Source organism: Delphinapterus leucas, chromosome 15, assembly GCF_059928025.1.
Source record: "Delphinapterus leucas isolate spDelLeu-1000000601 "Yukka" chromosome 15, BTC_Dleu_Yukka2, whole genome shotgun sequence".
In the NCBI taxonomy this organism is placed as follows: Eukaryota; Metazoa; Chordata; class Mammalia; order Artiodactyla; family Monodontidae; genus Delphinapterus; species Delphinapterus leucas.
Genome location: NC_143143.1, coordinates 62,263,182 through 62,283,495, shown reverse-complemented (window position 1 = coordinate 62,283,495; position 20,314 = coordinate 62,263,182). Strand labels below are relative to the sequence as shown.

Here is a 20,314-nt window from a genome sequence, read left to right as displayed (position 1 = left end):
GCTGAGCTGGGTCAGCTGGACTCAGATGGCTCTGAAGAACTGTTCTGCCAGCTTTCATGTCGGCATGCCTGGGAGAGGGGTAATCAGCATTACAACAGCAGCTACAAGTCACCAAGCATTTCCTGAGTGCCAGGCGCTGTGCCTTTTACAGACGCTATCACGTTCCAGCCTCATGATGATCCTGGGGATTAGGCACCATCCCCCCACTTTCCTAGGAGCTCTGAGTAACTTAGGTAAACCCAGCAGTCAAAGCAGACGCAACAATGACATTGACAGTGGTGGTGGCTGACTGCAATGCTGCTAAAGCAGCCACGGCAGCTTCTATTTACTGAGCCCTTCCCACACCAGACCCCGTACATATGGCACATCTCACGTAGCCTTCCAAGCTGTCCTGAGAGGCAGGACTGTTACCCTATTTTAGGGCAAACAATGGGGGCCCTGAGAGGCTAAAAGGTCTGTCTGAAATGTCACAGGCGGTAAGAGGCAGAGCACCTAAGTGGAGGGGTAGGGACTAGGCTAGTGTGGGTGAAGGTGAGGGGTGGGGAGCAAGTAGCAGTACTCACACTGAAGATGAAGAAAAGCTCGATGAACATGGCGCCAAAGGGCAGGATCCCAGCCATGAGAATGCTGCAGAGAATGGGAGGGTTAACACTGCTGGGAGACCTGGGCCACTGGAAGCCTCAGGCTCCCTCCTGAGCCAGCAAGAATGAGCATGCTTACACTGTTTGGTGGGTCTAAATCTTTCGGCATGCTTTTGTACCATTATAGCCTCTCAAGAGGTGGGCATCATTCTCCCCATTTTATAGATGGGAAAACTGAAGTACAGAGAGGTGGCGCGACTTGCCCAAGGTCCAAGGTAGTCTTTACCTGTCACCCTGCACCTTTCCACTCCACCCCTTCCCTGGCCAACACCGAGTCTGGCTACAACTTGGTCCTCTCTACCTTGGAGTGAAGCTAAGCTTTCAGGAAGTCTACTAGAGCCAGCCGGGGCTGCAGGAGCACCTGTCATAGCCCCCACAGGGGGAGGGTACCCCTGTCCGTGTCTTTCCAGGGAGATGGCTCAGGGGAACGTTGGCCTTGCCTACTCCAGAAGCCCCCGACCGGCCCTTGCCGGAGACTCACCCCACAAATCGGTTCATGTACCACCGCTGCTCAGGGATCTGCCGGGGAATCTGGTTGGTGCGCACAGGGTTGTCATATGGCTGCTTGCGGAAGCCGAAGTAGTAACCCAGGTAGACAAGGGGCAGGGAGATTCCGAACCACATGCATAGCAGGGCCACCATGGTGGGGAAGGGCACCTGTGGGCACAGCACCGTGAGGCTCCACAAGCCCTGAAGCCCAGGCTGGGGTCGTGCAGGGGCAGGGGGGACCTTCTGGGTCCCAGGGCAGGAAGGGCCACAGCAGGACCACCATGGTGGGGAAGCTCCTGCAGACACGCCCCCCCACAGGGCTCCTGGCCAGACTGTCCTGGGGCTGACCCCAGCCCTGGGAAAAGCAGAGGGCAGATGGAGGGCCAGTTGAGCCATGAAGTGAAGGAACCACGGCATCCTACAGGAGCTTGTCACCAGGGAGGACGTGGGGAAAGAACAAGGAAGGAGGGGCTGAGAGCATGAAGGGGAGAGGAAGGGCCAGAATGAAGAGAAATTACGTGCGGTCTGTTAAGTGAAAACGAAGGGGAAAATACAGAAGTGCACAAATAGTGCGTTCCCAATTTCGCTCAATGAAGACACCACAATATGCCACGAAGTGAAAAAGGCAGGATATAAAACTGTATGTAGAGAACACCATTTTAATAAAAACACCCCAATACTTATATGCATACATGCCTGGAGAGGCCTACGCCAAAAAGTTAACAGCACTTCCTCAGATGGAGTATGGGGCTTTGGAATTGATTTTTCATTTTCTTTTAAATTCCCCTCTGCACAGTCTGAGGTTTTTACAACTCACACAAAATGGAAGAAATGAATTAATCTTTGTAAAGTGTTCAGAACAGTACTTATTCCAAAGTAAGCACTATAAAAATGTTTGCTATTAGTTTATAATTTTACGATTACATTATTCCATTTTAAATATATCTAAAAAGAGGTTAAAAGACTGCAAAAACAGGGAATTCCCTGGCAGTCCAGTGGTTAGGACTCTGCGCTTCCATTGCAGGGGGAACGTTTCTTTTCTAAAATTTCTGCAATGAGTGTTTATAGTGAGCAGCTGGTAACTGGGAGAAAAATGTTGAGAGAGAGAAGGGAGACAGGTATAAAAAAGAGGAAGTGAGAGGAAGAGCATGACCCTGTCTTTCCTGAGGGCAGCTCCCTGGACTGCTGGGAAGGACCCAGTCCTCCGGCAGCCCGGACTGCAAGCCTCACCCAAGCACCTTCTGTGGGCACCTGCCAGTGGAGGGGAGGCCGTTCTCTCCGCTGAGGCTGGGATGGCAAACACCTGCCCCACCTCTCCCGCAGCTAATCCATCAAGACCATCTCCCCACCCCCAACTGAGTCCACAATCCTCACAGGGGGGCTGGTGCTGAGCTCGGGGCAGGAACACTAGGAGGAGAGCATTGTTTTGGGAGACTGACCTCATCAAGTCATACCAAGCAGCTTTCCCTTGGTTGAGACGAGGGAAATTCCCCAGTTGGCCCCTGGACTGTGGAAATCTCCCTTTAGAGAAGTGAGCTTTGGTCAGCTGTCTGAAAGAGCCCACAGGAAGGGCAAGACAGATGGATGCATAGGGATGGAGAAACCGTGGCCAGCCCTCTGGGGATTTAGAAAAGGGAAGGAAGCAGCAGGAGGTGACCTGCAGGAATGGGCCTGAGCACAGCTGGCCCTCCCTTGCTGGGGAGGGCACTTACCGCCCCTGATGAGTGCTTTCCCCAGATGAAGCAATTCAATACGAAGCAGATGCCAAAAACCACGCCAGGGTACAATGTCGCCGTCTGGAAGCAAGAGAGGCCAGGCTGGGGAGCTGCATCTAGGGAGAGCTCCCACCTGCCCCATCAGGGCTCCCTGACTAGAGGTTCTCAAGCCCTCCCTGTCCTGCAGGACTCAGCTCAAGGATAAACCCTTCCAGAAAGCATTCCCTGACCCCCAGACTAGGCAAGCCTCCTGCTCTCTGTCCTTTTAGATCCCTGAACCGCACCGTCCTCGCCCTCATCCATGTTCATAATTATGTGCTGTTGTTACCCCCACAGACATAAGCTCTTGGGAGGATCAGGTCCTGCTCACTGATGCGCTCCCAGCACTCAGAGCACAGTACTGTTCAATAAGCATTTGCTGAATAGGAATGATCAAATAAAAGTTTTACTAAACACGTAGGTCTGGGCCTCAACCCAAACTGTCCAGAGTGGTGGGTAAGCTTTAACTGAGTCTTAGGGGTGGTGGGTGCTCGCCTCCACATGAATCAATCATCTCACCCAATCCTCGCTACAGGCCTAGATGGGAAGGACTGTCACTATCCCTCTTCAAGAAGAGGACAGAGGCCCAGTAACGTTAAATACCCCACACCCCAACTTCACACAGTCAGTTAAGGGTGGAGCAGAGGTTCAAACCCAGGCAGTCTGACTCCAGAGGCCCTGCTCCTGACGCCCTGTGGTGTATTCTATCCAGTCAAGACTTCTGGGGCTGGGGCTCAGGCACTGGGAACCAAAGCCCTAGACCTACAGTGGAGCCTCCTTTACTACTGCGGCTGCCTGAGCATCCAAGAGGGTCTGCCCGTGAGGCCTGAGGCTCCCTGCAATCTGGTGCTCAGCTTCACGGCCAGTTTTATTTACCTTTAGCCTGTAGCCTCCCACACCCACTAACTGGCCACTGCTCTCTACGTCCCTGACCCCGGGCCTTCATGAGGTAGAGTCACCAGCATCTCAGGGATCCGCCGTCTGAGTGCCAGTGCTGAACCAGTGGCCTTCTGTATACAGTCTCCTTCCAACCACACAACGACCTGAGACTTAGGTGCAACCAGCCCCCACTGGAGAGATGGGGAAACCAAGGCTCAGAGGGCTGGTCAAGGTTACCAACCAAGGAAATAACGGAGCCAGGACTGGGATCCAGGAGATTCCAGAACCTGAGGCCTCCTTGCTGGCTGCTTCCATCCAGTTGAAACCCTCCTCTCCGAGGCCCAGCTCAAATGTCATTTCCCCCCTTCCTGTGTGTTCCTACTTTACTCTGCTGTGTAGCAGAAAACTCCTCGTCTGTCCTCCTGGCTGAAATGTATGGACTGAGCACTGTGCTAGATACCAGGAAGAACAGGAAAAATGTTCAGACCCATAAATGGAGAACAACATAAGTGGCACTCATAGGCACAAGGCTCTGCCCAGGCCCCTCTGGGGTGCCAAGGAGGACCCTGAAGTTAGAATCGGTGGGGGAGGAAGTGACCCCGGACCTAAGACTTAGCTGCCCACGCAGAGGCTGGAGGAGAGAAGAGCAGTTGTACACCTGCACGGCTGCGGCTGCAGCAGAGGCCCGCCTGTGGAGCGAGGCAGAGCTCCACACCAGGGAAGGGCCAGAATCTTGCAGGGAAACTGAGGAGGCCTAGGACGGCCAAGGGCCCAGGCAGGAGGGAAAGATGCCTGAACCTGGGGATGGAGATGGGAAGGAATTCGTGGACTATCTGGCAGGAGAACCATCCACACTTGACGTATGAGAGGAGGCGGGGGCGCTAGTGAGTAGGAGGAAGACAGGGAGCCACCCAGGTGACTGCCTTGGGGGCCCGGGTGGATGATGGTGCCAGTGGATGCAGGGAGCAGGTTTGGGGCAGAGAGACGGGGTTTGCCATGGCACCAGTACAGGGAGACTTGGAGGGTATCTGGTGGGAGACCTCATCAGGGAAGTCTCACCGGGTGAGGAGAGGGCTGGGTTTTACAGCTCTGAAGATCCCTGGGTCTTAGCACACAGTAGCCTGAGAAAAACACCTGATGCGTCAAGAATTTAGGAAACTCTTTTTGATCTTTCCAGAACAACCACTGTCACAGCTCTTCTATACTGAGGGCTTATTAACTGCCAGGGGTATTTGCCAGAGCTGGGATAGCCTGAGTTCCCCTGCTCTTTTGATAGCTGTGAGAATGGTTTCAGAAGGCCTGGGTCTAGAGGCTTCTCTGAATTTGGCACCAGGGGTTTCCCTGGTCCTCTAAGGGCTCACTTGCCCTGGGAGAAGGGGCTCAGGGCTCCCTGGGAGGCAGGGTCCACTCCCAGGCATCCTCTGGTTTCTGTGGTCTTTTCTGCTGCCAAGAACTCTCCTCACCACCAGGAGGACAGTGAACACCAGAAGCTGACCTTATTGAAGAGGAACAGAGGCCCCAAAGTCTGGAAAACAGGCTGACAGTGACGTGGGGCCTGGCTTCTCCCGCCCCTGGCAGGTAATTCTCTCCTTACTCTGCTGGGTAGGGTGTTCTCACAGCTGCCCTGCTGATCAGGTTTTGACCTTAAACTTTGACACCTGGGATGGTGTCTAAATCCTGTTATTCTGAATCCCCTATTTCTTCTTGTGCTTGAGCCATGGGACAACGTAGGCTAAAAATCATCTAAGTTCAATTCCCTCTTTTCGTGGATGCGGCTACTAAGGCCTCAGAGGTAAGCACCCAGGGGTGAGAGCCCAGCTCTCCTGGCCCTTGGGTGTGCTCCTCCCACCCATCAGGCTGCTGCCCAGCACCTGGACCTAAACCCCCACCAGAGCCTGCTTATGCTGCTCTCGAGGAGCCCAGGAAGAAGCTTCTTGGCCTCGCAAGAACATGGGGAGGAGGGTTAGGACACTTACACAGAAGGCTCCTTTCTTCCACCGATGGCCTTTTAGAGTGCGGTACAGACGGCCGGCGGAAAATCCACCAAACACCCTGTGGGGAAATGGAAGGGATCCACACCAAGGGGACCTGTTAGCTGCGGTGCAGGCAGTCTGCGCCAGCCCTGGGACCCCACTCATGCACACGTACCCCATGAACATGAAGAGGAAGCAGGCCGTGGTCATGAGAGCTCCCCGGCTGGAGGGTGACAGCATCCCAAGCATGGCCACAACTGAGGAGGGAGGGGCAAGAGAGGGAAAGTCAGGGTCTCTAGGCCCCAAGGCCCAGTCGTGGGCTGGCTCACAGGGCCCCAGGGCAGGTGAGGCTAGATGAGGCTCCCTACTCCCTCTCCCTACTCTACTGGAGAAGACTGGGTCTTAGTTGGGGTTCAGAGGGGTGCAGCAGTTGCTGGGCCATGGCTGGCTGCGTCTTTTTCTTTTTTTTTTTAAATTTATTTGATTTTTATGTATTTTTGGCTGTGTTGGGTCTTTGTTGCTGCGCGCGGGCTTTCTCTAGTTGCGGTGAGCGGGGGCTACTCTTCATTGCAGTGCTCAGGCTTCTCATTGCGGTGGCTTCTCTTGTTGCACAGTATGGGCTCTAGATGAGCGAGCTTCAGTAGTTGTGGCTCGAGGGCTCTAGAGTGCAGGCTCAGTAGTTGTGGCGTACGGGCTTAGTTGCTCCGCGGCATGTGGGAATTTCCCGGACCAGGGCTTGAACCCGTGTCCCCTGCATTGGCAGGCGTATTCTTAACCACTGTACTACCAGGGAAGCCCCATGCATCTTAATGGTAATGGCCAGCCCACAGAGCACTTGCAACCAACCAGGCACTGAGCTGAGAGCATTACGAATGCCAGCTCACTGAATCTACCTCATCAGCCCTCTGAGGTGGTTAGTTCCCACATTCCTTAGATGAGGAAACTGTGGCTCACAAGGTCAAATGAGAGGCTCACAGAAGTTAAATGACTTGTCCAAGGTCACAAAGCTTGGAGGCATGAGGCTGAGACAGAAATTTAGGCAGATTAGTTGCTAAGAGATTAGATTTTGAAAGTTCTCATCACAAGAAAAAAAAATTGTAACTATGCGAGGTGATGGATATTAACTAAACTCACTACGGTAATCATTTTGCAATATATACATATAATATCAAATCATTATTTTGTATACCTTAAACTAATACAGTGTTATATGTCAGCAAAAAAAAAAAGTTAAAATGGTTAAAAAAAAAATTTAGGCAGATTGATTTCAGAACTGCCTGTAACTACTATATATTCATTTTGGGGGGTGTTTTCTGAGAAAAAAGACCTGATTCCAGTCCTAATCCTGGTGCTGAAATGGGTAAGTCACTTAATGCCTGGCTGCAAAAGGAGGCCAACCTCAGAGTGCTGATATATGGCTTCATTGGTGGTGTGGATGTCGGGGGCTATCGATGGTGCTGGCAAGATCTGAGGAGGAGCAAATCACCAGGGCCTGTTGCTGAGAGGACCAGCCCTCTTGCTGGGATGGACGGCTCTGTCTGGCTCAGAGATGTTGACATGCCCCCCTGCCCCAGGAAGGGACGCCCACCCTTTTCTCAGACTCAGGCCTGTCCTGCACTGGTGAGCACAGCTCACCCTCCCCAAACCCCCAGCCCACCTCCACCCCTGACGGGCTTACTCACAGATGACGATGAGGATCATGCAGAAGAGCTGAATGCCCGAGCCCAGCAGGGAGCTGAGGATCATGGGGTACTGGGGGGGTCTGAAGACGTCGCCATGCACTAGCTTCCACCCGGACTCTTCCATCGTGTCTTCCTGCAGCAAAGGGCCAGAAAGCGAGACTCTTCTTGGGCTCTGGAGAAGGCAGCTCCTGCAGGGACCACCCCCAAGGACCCACATCCTTGACCAGGGCTGAGGGTCCCTCAGGTGTCAACCAGCTCCACTCTGACACAGGAGTATAAGTGACATGAGAACGTATATCCCAGAGAACTGTCACACGGAAAAAGGAGGGCACAAACATGGGCTTACAGCTATACAAAAGGAAAATCTCCTCCCCACATTCCAAAAACCAAATGCATGGAAAAATAATGTAAACCAGCACACTAAAATGTTAACTGTGATAGTTTTTGAGTGGTGTCTTTAGAAGCAAGCTATTATTTTTTTAACTGATTATAAAAGTAATATAGGCACACTTTATTTTATTGTGCTTCATTTTACAGCACTTCGCAGATACTGTATTTTTTACAAATTGAAGGTCTGTGGCAACCTGCATCAAGCAAGTCTGTTGGCACCATTTTTCCAATAGCATTTCCTCATTTTGTGTCTCTGAGTCACATTTTAGTAATTCTCACAACATTTCAAAATTTTTCATTTTATCTGTTATAGTGTTCTGTTATCAATGATCTTTGACTTTACTATTGCAATTGTTTTGGGGTGCTGTGACCTGTGCCCATATAAGATGGCAAACTTCATCAGTAAACGTGTTCTGATTGCTCCACCAACCAGTTGTTTCCCCATCTCTCTCCCTCTCCTCCAGCCTCCCTATTCCCTGAGACATAACAATATTGAAATCAGGCCAATTAATAACCCTACGCCTCTAAGTGTGTAAGTGAAAGGAAGAGTTGCCTGTCTCTCACGTTAAATCAAAAGCTAGAAATGATTAAGCTTAGCAAGGAACAGGTGTCAAAGGCTGAGATTCCTAAAAACTAGAACTCTTTCACCAAATAATTAGCCAAGTTGTGAATGCAAAAGAAAAGTTCTTGAAAGAAATTAAAAGTGCTACTCCAGTGAATACAGAAATGATAAGAAAGCAAAACAGCCTTATTGCTGTTATGGAGAAAGTCTGAGTGGTCTGGATAGAAGATCAAACCAGCCACAACATTCCCTTAAGCCAAAGCCTCATCCAGAGCAAGGCCTAACCCTCTTCAATTCTATGAAGGCTGAGAGAGGTGAGGAAGCGGCAGAAGAAAAGTCTGAAGCTAGGAGAGGTTGGTTCATGAGGTTTAAGGAGAGAATCCCATCTCCATAACATAAAAGCGCAATGTAAAGCAGCAAGTGCTGATGTAGAAGGTGGCTACTCTAAACATCAGATATTCCATGTAGACGAAACAGCCTTCGATTGGAAGAAGATGCCATCTAGGACTTCCATAGCTAGAGAGGAGAAGTCAATGCTAGGCTTCAAAGCTTCAAAGGACAGGCTGACTCTCATTAGAGGCTAATGCAGCTGGTGATTTTAAGTTGAAGCCGATGCTCATTTACCACTCCGAAAATCCTGGGGCCCTAAAGAATTATGCTAAATCTACTCTGCCTGTGCTCTAGAAGTGGGACAACAAGCCTGGATGACAGCACATCTGTTTACAACATGATTTACTGAATACTTTAAATCCACTGTTGAGACCTACTGCTCAGAAAGATTCCTTTCAAAATATCACTGCTCATTGACAATGCGCCTGGTCATCCAAGAGTTCTGCTGGAGATGTCCAATGAGATTACTGTTGTTTTCATGCTTGCTAACACAACATCCATCCTGCAGCCCATGGATTAAGGAGTCATTTTGACTTTGCAGTCTTATTATTTAAGAAATACATTTCATAAAGCTATAGCTGCCACAGAGTGTGATTCCTCCGATGCATCTGGGCAAAGTAAACTGAAAACCTTCTGGAAAGGGGTCACCATTCTAGATGCCATTAAGAACATTCGTGATTCATAGGAGGAGGTCAAAATATCAACATTAATAGGAGTTTTGAAGAAGCTGATTCCAAACCCCATGGATGGAATTGTGGGGTTCAAGACCTCAGAAGAAGAAGTAATTGCAGATGCAGTGGAAACAGCAAGAGAACTAGAATTAGAAGTGGAGCCTAGGGCTTCCCTGGTGGCGCAGTGGCTGGGAGTCCGCCTGCCGATGCAGGGGACGCAGGTTCGTGCCCCGGTCCAGGAGGATCCCACGTGCCGCGGAGAGGCTGGGCCCATAAGCCATGGCCGCCGGGCCTGTGCGTCCGGAGCCTGTGCTCCGCAGCAGGAGAGGCCGCAGCAGTGAGAGGCCCGCGTAACGCAAAAAAAAAAAAAAAAAGAAGTGGAGCCTAAAGATGGGACTGAATTGCTGCTATCTCATGATAAAACTTCAATGGATAAGGAGTTATTTCTTACAGATAGGCAAAGAAAGTGGTTTCTTGAGATGGAAGCTACTCCTGGTGAAGATTTGTGAAGATAGTTGAAATGAAAACATAGGATTTAGAGTATTACATAAACTTGGTTGATAAAGCAGAGGCAGGGTTTGAGAGAACTGACTCCAATTTTGAAAGAAATTCTGCTGTGGGTAAAATGCTATCAAACAGCATTGCATGTTTACAGAGAAATTGTCCATGAAAGGAAGAGTCAATTGATTTGGCAAATTTCACTGCTGTCTTATTTTAAGAAATCGCCACAGCCACCCCAACCTACAGCAACCAACACCCTGATCAGTCAGCAGCATCGACACTGAGGTGAGACGCTCCACCAGCAAAAAGATTAGGACTTGCTGAAGGCTCAGATGATGGTTAGCATTTTTAGCACTAAAGTATTTTTAAATTAAGGTATTTTTTTAGACATACTGCTACTGCACACTTAATAGACTGCAGTATAGTATAAGCATAAGTTTTATATGCACTTGGAAACCAAAAAATGTGTTTGACTCCCTTTACTGTGATAATCACTTTATTGTGATGGTCTGGAACTGAGCCCGCAGTATCTCTGAGGTATGTCTGTATGTGCTCTTACTTGTGTAATAAGTAAAAAAATTTTTTTGATATATGGCATGATATTCAAATGAACAAAAAGTAGTATATGAGTATTGTAGACAATTTTTTAAAAATCCAGAAAGACTGAACAAAAAATATAAAACTCATAAACATTCATAGATTAAAAAATAAATCAGAAAGATAGAGAAAATGATTTATATACTTAATAATACCACTGTTTTGACATATTTCCTTCAGTCCTTTATGTATGTACATGTGCATATGTATATATAATTTTTAACAATAAAATATTGTATTTACTGTGTAACAATACTTTGTTATTTTAAGCTGATGTATGATCATGAGCATTTCCTTATGTCAATAAACACTCTCTACAATTACTATTTTAATGTTTGTACAATTTTTCATTGTATGGCTGTACCATAATATAACCAATCCATTATTATGGAATATCAGGCAATTTACAGTTTATTTAAATGATAAAAAAGGCTGCAATAAATATTTCTAGACCAAATTTTTTTTTTTAGACCAAATTTTTGTGGTTTTAATGCTTTCCTTAGGAAAATTCTAGAAGATAGTGTATCAAAACAAGTTAACTAGGACTTCCCCGGTGGTCCGGTGGTTAAGACTCTGTGCTTCCACTGCAGGGGGTGCGGGTTCGATACTTGGTTGAGGAACTAAGATCCCACAGGCCGCACCAACAGTTAAAAGTGCAGCCAAATGTTAAAAACAAAACAAACAAACAAGTTAACTATTTGGCAGTTCATGATAGGTACTGCCAATTAATAACTTTTCAGAAATCTCCTAGTTTACACCTGCACGGGTGGCATGAAAAGGTGCTTATCTCACATTAACCCTGCCGGCAATTAGTACTATGTATACGAATCTGTGCTAATTTGAAGGTCCAAAACTGTCTTCTCATGACTGTTGGACACTGCACGTTGGGGGCTTATCCCTGAGGTAAAAACAGTTTTTCACATGTTTACTGGCCATGTATGGTTCCTTGTCTGTAAATTTTTTGTTCATTATCACATTAGGGATTTTCGTGGTTTTTTTTTTTAGAGATTTTATACCAGTTCTTTTAACTATCATCTTTTTAAAAATTTGTTGCATATATTGTTTTGCCATTTCACTTTTCTGTTGTTTACATTTCTTAACATGCAGGATTAAGGTAAAATTAATCCAGTTTTCTTTCTGTGATTTCTTCCATTGTTTTTACGCTTAGAAATTAGAAAGCCTTATCCCCATCACTTTGGGTCATTAAACATTTTGTTTTCCTTTTCAATACTTGGTTTACGCTATGAATGATAACACACACACACACACACAGAGGCACGTGCGTGCATGTGCGCGTCCTGGTCTGGTAGGCCCAGAGCCCCACTGCTAGACTGCCCTCCCTCTGCAAGTCCATCCCTCCCCAGCCATGACCTCGTACAATGTCATCCTCCTTATTATAGTTGGCGATGTCCTTCCGGAGGGTCCGAATGATAATCATACTCAGGATGCCTGAAACAAACAGGGGCGGGGAAGAAGAGGAGTCGTCAGCACGGCCATCTGAGTCTTCTGTGCTGCTTGCCCTCTGGGCACACGTGGCTTCCTCTAGTGGGAACTGGCTATGCAGCCGCCTCAGGTTCTCTCCTTGGCATAGCTCCACCCCAGCTACAGGGCAGCGTAAACAGAGGGTCACCCCCCAAGGAGGGGAAGAATGAGCTGCTGGGATGGGCGGAGGCAGTCACAGGACACCGCTTGTATTCCAGGGAGAACAGCATCCCAGCTCCTCCAGGGCTTGGTCCTTCCAGCCTCACCTCCTCCCAGGCTCGCCTCTCACTTGCCTCTGGTTATTTGTTGCTTTTAGTTATCAGGTCACAGCCCCATCTCTCTCTCACCTGCGTGCCTGTAACCCAGGCTGTTCCCTTTACCCGAATGCCCCACTCTGTCCTGACTCCTACTCACACTTCAAAACATCTTCTCTTCTCAACACCGCAAACAGTCCAGAGGCGCCCCCGTTGGTACGTGCGCAGCGCCCTGTTTACCTATCTAGTCAGCACAGCATAGTGGTTAAGACAATGGGTTGTAGGACCTTGAGCTAACTTAACGCTTTTTGGCTTAGCTCACGGGGCTGCGAGGATGGGGATGCATTTAAGTGTTTATTAGCACAGCAGCTGGCCCCTGGGTAAATGTTTAATAAAGACAGAATTATCTTTACTTCTCCTGATACTGAAACGATCAGTTTCATTCTACCTCTGACAACCACCCTCACTCTGCTCAATGCCCTCTTGCCATCTGGTTTCTCACCAAGCCTGTCTCACTGCAGGGCCGTGACCCTTGCTGGGACCGTCTTTCCCTAGGTCTCTGAATGGTGGCTCCTCATTCAGAGAGGTCTTCTCTAAAGCAGCCTTCACCCTTTCCTCAACAGCCATGCATATGCTTCACAGCACTTAGCACCATCTGGAACCCCACTACTTCTGTGCTTTTCTGTCTCTCTCCTGCCACCAGAATACAGACCGTGAGGGCAGAGACTGGGTTGGGCTTGCTCAACACCATATCCAGCACGCGGCATGGGGCCCGAACAGGATGAGCAATGCCGAAACACTGTTGAATGAGTCAGTGAAGGTGTGCGTGAAGAGGCGGAGCAGCCTTCCCCTAGGGAGCTCTCCAGAGTAGAGGGTGAATCTTGTTTACCTCTGTGTACTGATGCCTTGCACAGAGCCCTAGTGTCTGTTTTTGACCTATGCTTGGCTCCAAGAACACCCTAGAAGTCTCCTGGGAGTGATGTGACACCTCAGTCCCTCATCCCTCACCCCCTGTCCTCTCCACCCTCCAACCCATAGCTCTCTCACCTGACAGGAAGAAGACCACCACGACGGAGTTAATGATAGAAAACCAGTGGATCTGTACATCACTCATGGTCAGGTAAGTGTCCCAGCGAGAGGCCCATTTGATGTCACTCTCCTGGTGGTGGGAGGAAGCACTTGAGAGTCAGGCCTCCACCTTGACAACTCCTGCTCGGACCAGAGCCCTCCTCCCCTGCTGTGGGCTCCAGCCCCTTCTCACCTCCCAGTGCACAGAGTAGGTGAAGTACAGCTGATTCTCCTTGGTGGGGTCAATTTCTTGGGGCGAGGAGTTGGTACCCTCAGGCAGGGTGCATGAGCTCTTCTCGTCTGTTTTGAGGTCTGTGAGAAACAGAGACTCAGTCTGTTCCTGCAAGGGCTGGTGCCACTACCCAGGGTCTGTTCTGCGGGTGCCCTCAGAGGCAGTGTGCTGCGGAGCAGTGGCTGGGAGAACAGCTGGCAACTAGAGCTTTAAAACTGTGCTCCCTTGGGTGGGGTGGGGAGGGTGGGAGGGAGCCCCAAGAGGGAGGGGATATAGGTATATATAGAGCTGATTCACTTTGTTGTACAGCAGAAATGAACACAGCATTTTAAAGCAATTATAATCTAATAAAGATGAAAAAACAAAAAAGAAACAAAAAACTGTGCTTCCCAGAGCCCTGACTTTCCAAAGGGCCTTAGGGGCTGCAGAGAGGTGTATGTGGGGAAGGGTCTGAGTCCCTATTTAGTCAAACGAATTCTTCCTTCAATCAATTCAAACATTCATTTGCTCATTCAATCAGTCCCATTCAACAGGCAAAAACAACACTGACTCACTCTCTCATACGTTCGCTCACTCATTTAGTCCCCAGAGTCCTGGCACTTTAGTAATTCAATCACTCCGATGCTTCCTTCCTTCATTTACACATTTGTTCATCCTGCTGTCTGTCCATTCATTCAACCAACATACAATAAATAAGCACCTACTATGTGCCAGGTACTGTGCTGGAGAGAAAGTGGTGAGAAAAGGAGACAGGGTCTCTAACTTCGAAGAGCCAGTGGGGGAACAGCTGCTGTCAAACACTCACACAGTAAATGTCAAGCTGTAACCATGACACAGACGGGAGGAGAGGCAGTATGATGCCCCGAAAGTGCAGGGTCTATGTTTTACATAAGACTTCTACGTATGACTTTGTTTGACTATGAGGTTCCACAGCTTAAAAAAACTCCAGAAACTCACCACCACTGTGGACAAAAGGCCAGGCATGCTATGTGAAAGTGGCCCTGTGGTGAGCTAGCGCTGCCAGGCAAGGCGAGGCCGACCAGATCCTGTCAGGCCCACAGGGCTGCGCCTGGGCGCTCACATTCCTGCACAGCTGTTGACCCGGGGCCAATCACTCACACAGAGGAGCAGAAACACTGAAAGCTGCTGCCCAGCAGCTCCGTCGGTACCCCTGCCCCTTGTGCTTCATCCCTTTGCTCTTGAGCTGGCTGCTTCTTGTGATGGCCCAGCAAAGCCCCAAACTGCTGTTTGGTCTTGGCCAAGTCACTGACCTCTCTGAGCCTCTGGTTCCTATCACAATCAGCACATTACCTCCCGGGGTGGCTGGTAAGGTGCTGTGCCAGGCCAGGAGACACCATGTCAGCTCTCCCATTGCCCCCCACCTTCTCTAATGGGAATGTAGTGACCCTACCTTGGCTGGGCCCATATGCCACACTGGGGCCTATCAGCCATGTCAGGAATCAAGGGTGCAAAGACCCTGGGTGTGAAGCCCAGGCCCGTCCAGCCCTGCCCCTCTGGTCACACCTCCCCACTCACCCTCCAGCCTGATGCTCTGGGGAATCACCTCGAAGCGGACGACGCGGTATGTGTGCTCCTGGTCCTCTTCCAGGTCCTCCCGGTGGTAGTAAAGGATGAACGAGAGGTGATTGTGCAGGTAGATCTAAAACAGCGCAACAAAGAGAACAAAACAGCTAGGAGCCAAGAAACCACCAGAAAAATCACACAGGGTGACCAGCCAGGTATTAGGTCCCTTCCCTCATCTAGCAGACCCAACTGTACCAGCGTTCCAAAAACACTGCTCTTATAGCAACCCGCTACTCATGAACCCTCCAGGGCTCTGTGGGGCTTACTAGGTACAAGTTCAGACCCCTTAGGCTGGTATTCAAGGCCTTCTGTCACCCTAACATACCCAGCTGCCGTCACCCTCCCAGACATGTTAGTTCGCCTGGTCTCCCTGGGTCCCTCCCTGCCCCATGAACAGTCCCCACCCTGAACTCTGTTCATGGCATTCACTTAACTAGAATGCCGTCCCAACTTCACTCAGCTCAAGCCTACCTATTTTTCAAGGCCCACCTCCTCCGTGACAACCTGCCCGCACATTAGCTCCCTCTGAACTCCTCTGGCCCTGACCGTCAAAGCACTGGCACGGTCAGGATTGGGACTTAAGATCCAGGATCTTACACTGTCAGTTCTCTTCCCAGTTATGAAAGAAGCCCCTGGAGGACAGGGACTGTGCCTCAAAAGAAATGCTTTTGTTCTTTATTCCCTAAGTAATATGTGTTTAGTTTAGAAAATGACAAATATAAGAGAATCACTGTTACAATCAATGCCATTAGCATATTTCTCAGTGGCTGTGCTATAAAGTGCTTACACAGATTATCTGATTTACTCTGCATGACAACCCCAAAAGGCAGGTATGGCTGTAACATACATTTTACAGATAAGGAACCCAAGGCTTAGAGAGGTGAGAGAGGTAGGCTTAAGGTCACTCACCAACTAGTAAGTGGTGAAGGCAGGATTCAAAACCCAGGGAACCTGCATGCTCTTGACCACTGCTGAGCTCTCTCTCTTACATACTGATGAAGTTCCAGACTTCCTTTTTTTTTTTTTTTTTTGCGGGGGGGGTGGTTAATCTTATAATCCATATAATCATATATTTATGTGGAATCTGAGTTTTTAGGCACTGTGCTTTCCACCTCCTGTGTAGCATCCGCCAGAGCCCAGCCCACAGCACTCAGACTTCTGACAGGCCATGGCCAGGGGCACCAGGAGGAACTTGTCTTGGCCATCCCCACCTTTCCTAAGCCTAGAGCTACATGTTTCCCCCTCCTCTGTGGCCCCAAGTGCTCATGACTTTGGGGAGTGGCTCCCCCAGCCCTCTGAGCACATCAAGACACTCTACCTTGTTGACATCCGTGAAGCCGAGCCGGTAGCCGTGTTCAAACTGCACGTCCTTCTCCTTCTTTTTGTCATCGCCGTCGCGGTTGGAGTAGAGTTCCAGCCGGGTGGCCACGGGCAGGTTGTCTGCAATGCTGGAAACCCAAGGCCCCGCTCAGTCCCTCAGATCGCCTCTCCCTCAGTGCCCTCCCCTATGGGAACTCGAGGCTGGCAGGGAGCAGAGGACAACTCACAGGTGGACATAGTAGTCCTCTGAGATCCGCTCGGCCACGAGCCGGCTCTGTTCCACGGTCAGGGTCACTGGCTTATTGGACTGGCTGCACAGAACCTCACACTTCTTTTCACTGTTCATGAGAACCTGGAAAGGGGTGTTGACAATCCGGTCCCCTCTCAGCACCTCTCCTGCCATAAGAGAGACAGATGGAGCTCAGAGCTTCAGCCCTGAGGTTGCTGAGGTCAGCAGAGCCACAGAGACACAGGGCCCACCTGCAGGGCCTTCAGCAGTCCTGCAGCCTGGCACTCAATGCGTTACCCTGCCTGTTCAGGCCAGGCTTGCCCACCTGACGCCCCCCTGTTGTCCCTCCTCTCCCTTTGTGCTCTAGCACCACCAGACTCTTCAGAGCACATCAAACATGCCACGACATTCCGTGCCTCTGGGCCACATGTCGTTTCCTTTGCCTGGAGTGCCATTCCCTGCCCCGTGTTCCTGGGAAACTCTTCCTCACCCTTCAAGCTCAGCTTCTATTCCACTCTCCGGGAAGCCCTTCCTGACCGCCTTAGGACTGAGTTTGTGACTCCCTCCTCGGGTTGCCCTCTGCACAGAGGCAGCATCGCACAGTGGCAAAGAGAGGGCTACTGAACCCTGGCTCTGCCACTGACTAGCTTAGCAGTCTTGGTAAGTACCTTAAGCTCAATGAGCCTCAATTTCCTCATCTGTAAAATGGGGATAACAGTACGCATCTCACAGGGTTACAGTGAGAAATAAAGTACCAGGCATAGAGTGGGAAGACAACAAATACTATTTTTATTACCAGCATCACTTCTGCGCCTTTTCATATGTCAGTGATGTGACTTTGCACAATATGTTGATAGGTTAAGTTTCTGCCCTCATACCTCATTATGAGCTCTTTAAGGGCAGATAATGTTTCCTAGTTATTTCTCCGTCTTCAGATCCTGGTTCAGGGAGGAAGGGAGGTAGGGTAAAATCCAGCACCTGAGATTTTCAGCCAAAACATCTTTTTAACTTAACAAACTGGCACACCCCTTGCATGCCTACTGCCTCAGAGAAACCTGCTGCCAGACGTTCCAAGAGCAGGCACCGAGCAGTTAGGGCCTGTCAACTAAACCCGATGGTGCTTTCATTCTGAGCCATTCTAACACTTCTACTGGGATGAGGTGGAACTGGGGCAAGCTGAAGGAGACCTACCAAAGCCCACAGGCGGCACTAATGCCCACATACGCCCAGTCTAACAGCTGCCTACCAGTGTGGACCCGCTTGATGTGGGACTCTTGGCCTAGTCATTCATTCGTTCATTCATTCATTCCTTCCCAAACATCCACTGGATGTTGGTTATGTGCTGGGCTCTGAAGAAATAATGTTGAACAGACATACGGAGCTTATGGTCTAGTGGGAAGACAGACTGATTAATCAGGATAACGAGAAGGTATAGTACAGTATGAGGAACTTGCTCTACATGTGGGGGAGTAGGTCCAGGACAGCTTCTCTGAGGAAGTAATGCTTGAAGTGAGCTCTAAAGGAAGAGAGCCTTAACTAGGCAAAGAGATAGGGGAAGACTATTCTAGACAGAAGGGAACAGCATGCACAAAGGCCCCCTGCCTGGTTGGGGGGCGGGGGGAAGGTAGGGGGATGACACGGTAGATGTAAGAGGCCTGTGCGGCTGCAGTGCACATAGCAAGGGTGACTTGAGGCGCGCTGGAGTGACGGGCTAGAGCTGGACCTCAGGGGGCCTGTGGACCAATGGGAAGTTTGATCTCTATCGAGAGAGCCACAAAAATCAATAAAGCGTTTCTAACAGGGGCGGCAGAAGACATTATCCAATTCTGGTTACAGATCACTCTGGCTGTTTTGTGAAGAAAATATCGAAGATGCACGGAACTGGCTGGGGGCGATGGCAGTCAGCTATGCAAGTGGGCGGTGATGGTGGCTGGATTAGAGGGTATAGTGAGGGCAGAAACAAGTACACAGATTCAGGAGCTACTGAGGAGGTGAAATCTAGGGGGGCTGGTGCTGGCTGACACAAAGGATGAGTGAGGAGCGGTGCATATCAGGAAGACTATGGGGCTTCTACAACCAAGTTCCAGTTGGGGGGAAAATGGGAAAAACAGCATTTTTTCAGTTTGCATATGTCAAGTGGCTATGTCAAGCAGGCAGTCAGATACCCAAATCTGAGGGTCAGAGGAAAGGTCAGGGCTATAGATAGAAGCTGTGAGGTGTTGGGATACAGATGGTAAGTGGCAGGGCCACTAGCTTTACCACTCAGCTGTGCAAAGTAGCACTCTGCCAAGAGTGGATGAGGCCACTCAGGAGAGGGGGGAGGGTGAAAAGGCGCCTGGATGAAGGTCTCTGCACCTCTCCCCCGCTTTCCCCCTCTTTTAGAAGGCTAGTTATACAGATGAGTCTGCAAAACCCAGGGATGGACCGGCCAGTGGGAGGGCAAGAACACCAATAAGATATCTGCATGGTCCACTGCTGAAATGACCTGGGTCATCCTCTGCCATTTTACATATGACGATGCTGAGAACCAGACCCAGATATGACAGTGACTGTGGTAGTGCTAAGCCCCTGGGCTCTTTCCTCTATACCACGCCTTACCACTCACTTCTTTTCAGTAAGGTCAATAAGGAACTCACTTGAGGAAAGGAAGAACATACAGAGAGAGGAACAGGGCTGAAGATCAAGTAAGGTGGGTATCACTTCTTGATATTTAGAAATTATTGATACATTTAAACCAAGAAAGAGGACACTACTGGCCTGGAACAGCTCATTTCTAATACAGAAGTATTCATTTTAATTTTTAAAGCTGGGAGCAGACAGACAGCCACACTAGACGAGCAACAAGCTGAGTGGACCCTCTAAGCAAGTGTGATGTCATACTCCAGTACAGCTGCCGCAGACATGCCCCCACCCCCCCGCCACGATATGAATCTCCACCAACATGATAATCGGGAGCACAGCCCTTGGACAGCCCAAATGAACCTTTCTGGAAAAGGCAGTCTGGACAACAGAAAGAATTCTGTTTTTAGAGTTAAAAAACCTGGGTTAAGATCTCAATTTCTCTACCCATTGACCATGTGACCACAAGCAAGTTTTTCAAACCTCTGAAGCTGCTGTGCCCTCTACTATGGCATGGGGGCCATCATACCTGGCTTTGCTGAGTTACAGTCGGAACCAAGTAAGACAGTGCGCAGAGTGTACTGCTTAAGGCTATGGACCCTGAAGCCAGAGTTCCTGGGCTCTGCCACCAACTCGGCGAGTGACCTGTAGCAAGTGACTTCACCTCCTGTGCCTCGCTTCTGTTATCTGTGATAAGGGGATAGTAAGAGTAGCTACCTCAGAGGGCTGTTGTGAGAATTAACTACGGTAAGCACAGATGTGCTTAGAACAATGCCTGGCTCACTGTTAGAGCCCTTTAAGTATTAACAGTGATGACGATGAGGACGTAGAGTACAAGGCATGCGGCCCAAAAGGCATTCAATCAAGGCTGTTTCTGCTCCACTCAGGGAGGACAAAAACTTTTACTGAATGACAACTATGTGTCAGACACTGGGTCAGAAGTGGCAGAGAGAGACACATGTAAGACATGATCCCGCTGCTCAAAGAGCCCCTAGGC

General features: G+C 49.5%; 1 protein-coding gene across 5 annotated transcripts in view; it reads right to left on the bottom strand.

Moving 5' to 3' along the window:
- TM9SF4 (transmembrane 9 superfamily member 4) overlaps positions 1 to 20,314 on the bottom strand; it is a 56,741-nt gene that overhangs the window by 6,575 nt on the left and 29,852 nt on the right. For 2 of the 5 annotated variants that reach the window (XM_022592715.3, XM_022592716.2), the window contains exons 4-15: positions 16,697 to 16,865; positions 16,468 to 16,597; positions 15,102 to 15,225; positions 13,527 to 13,645; positions 13,313 to 13,424; positions 11,908 to 11,978; positions 7,419 to 7,551; positions 5,912 to 5,993; positions 5,740 to 5,815; positions 2,843 to 2,926; positions 1,123 to 1,298; positions 564 to 627 (exon numbers count right to left, since the gene is read on the bottom strand). In XM_022592715.3, the coding sequence (XP_022448423.1) occupies positions 564 to 627; positions 1,123 to 1,298; positions 2,843 to 2,926; positions 5,740 to 5,815; positions 5,912 to 5,993; positions 7,419 to 7,551; positions 11,908 to 11,978; positions 13,313 to 13,424; positions 13,527 to 13,645; positions 15,102 to 15,225; positions 16,468 to 16,597; positions 16,697 to 16,865 (1,340 nt within the window). Of the gene's footprint in view, positions 1 to 563; positions 628 to 1,122; positions 1,299 to 2,842; positions 2,927 to 5,739; positions 5,816 to 5,911; positions 5,994 to 7,418; positions 7,552 to 11,907; positions 11,979 to 13,312; positions 13,425 to 13,526; positions 13,646 to 15,101; positions 15,226 to 16,467; positions 16,598 to 16,696; positions 16,905 to 20,314 lie in introns of all 5 variants that reach the window. The other 3 variants (XM_089896686.1, XM_089896687.1, XM_089896685.1) reach the window with 3 other exon arrangements.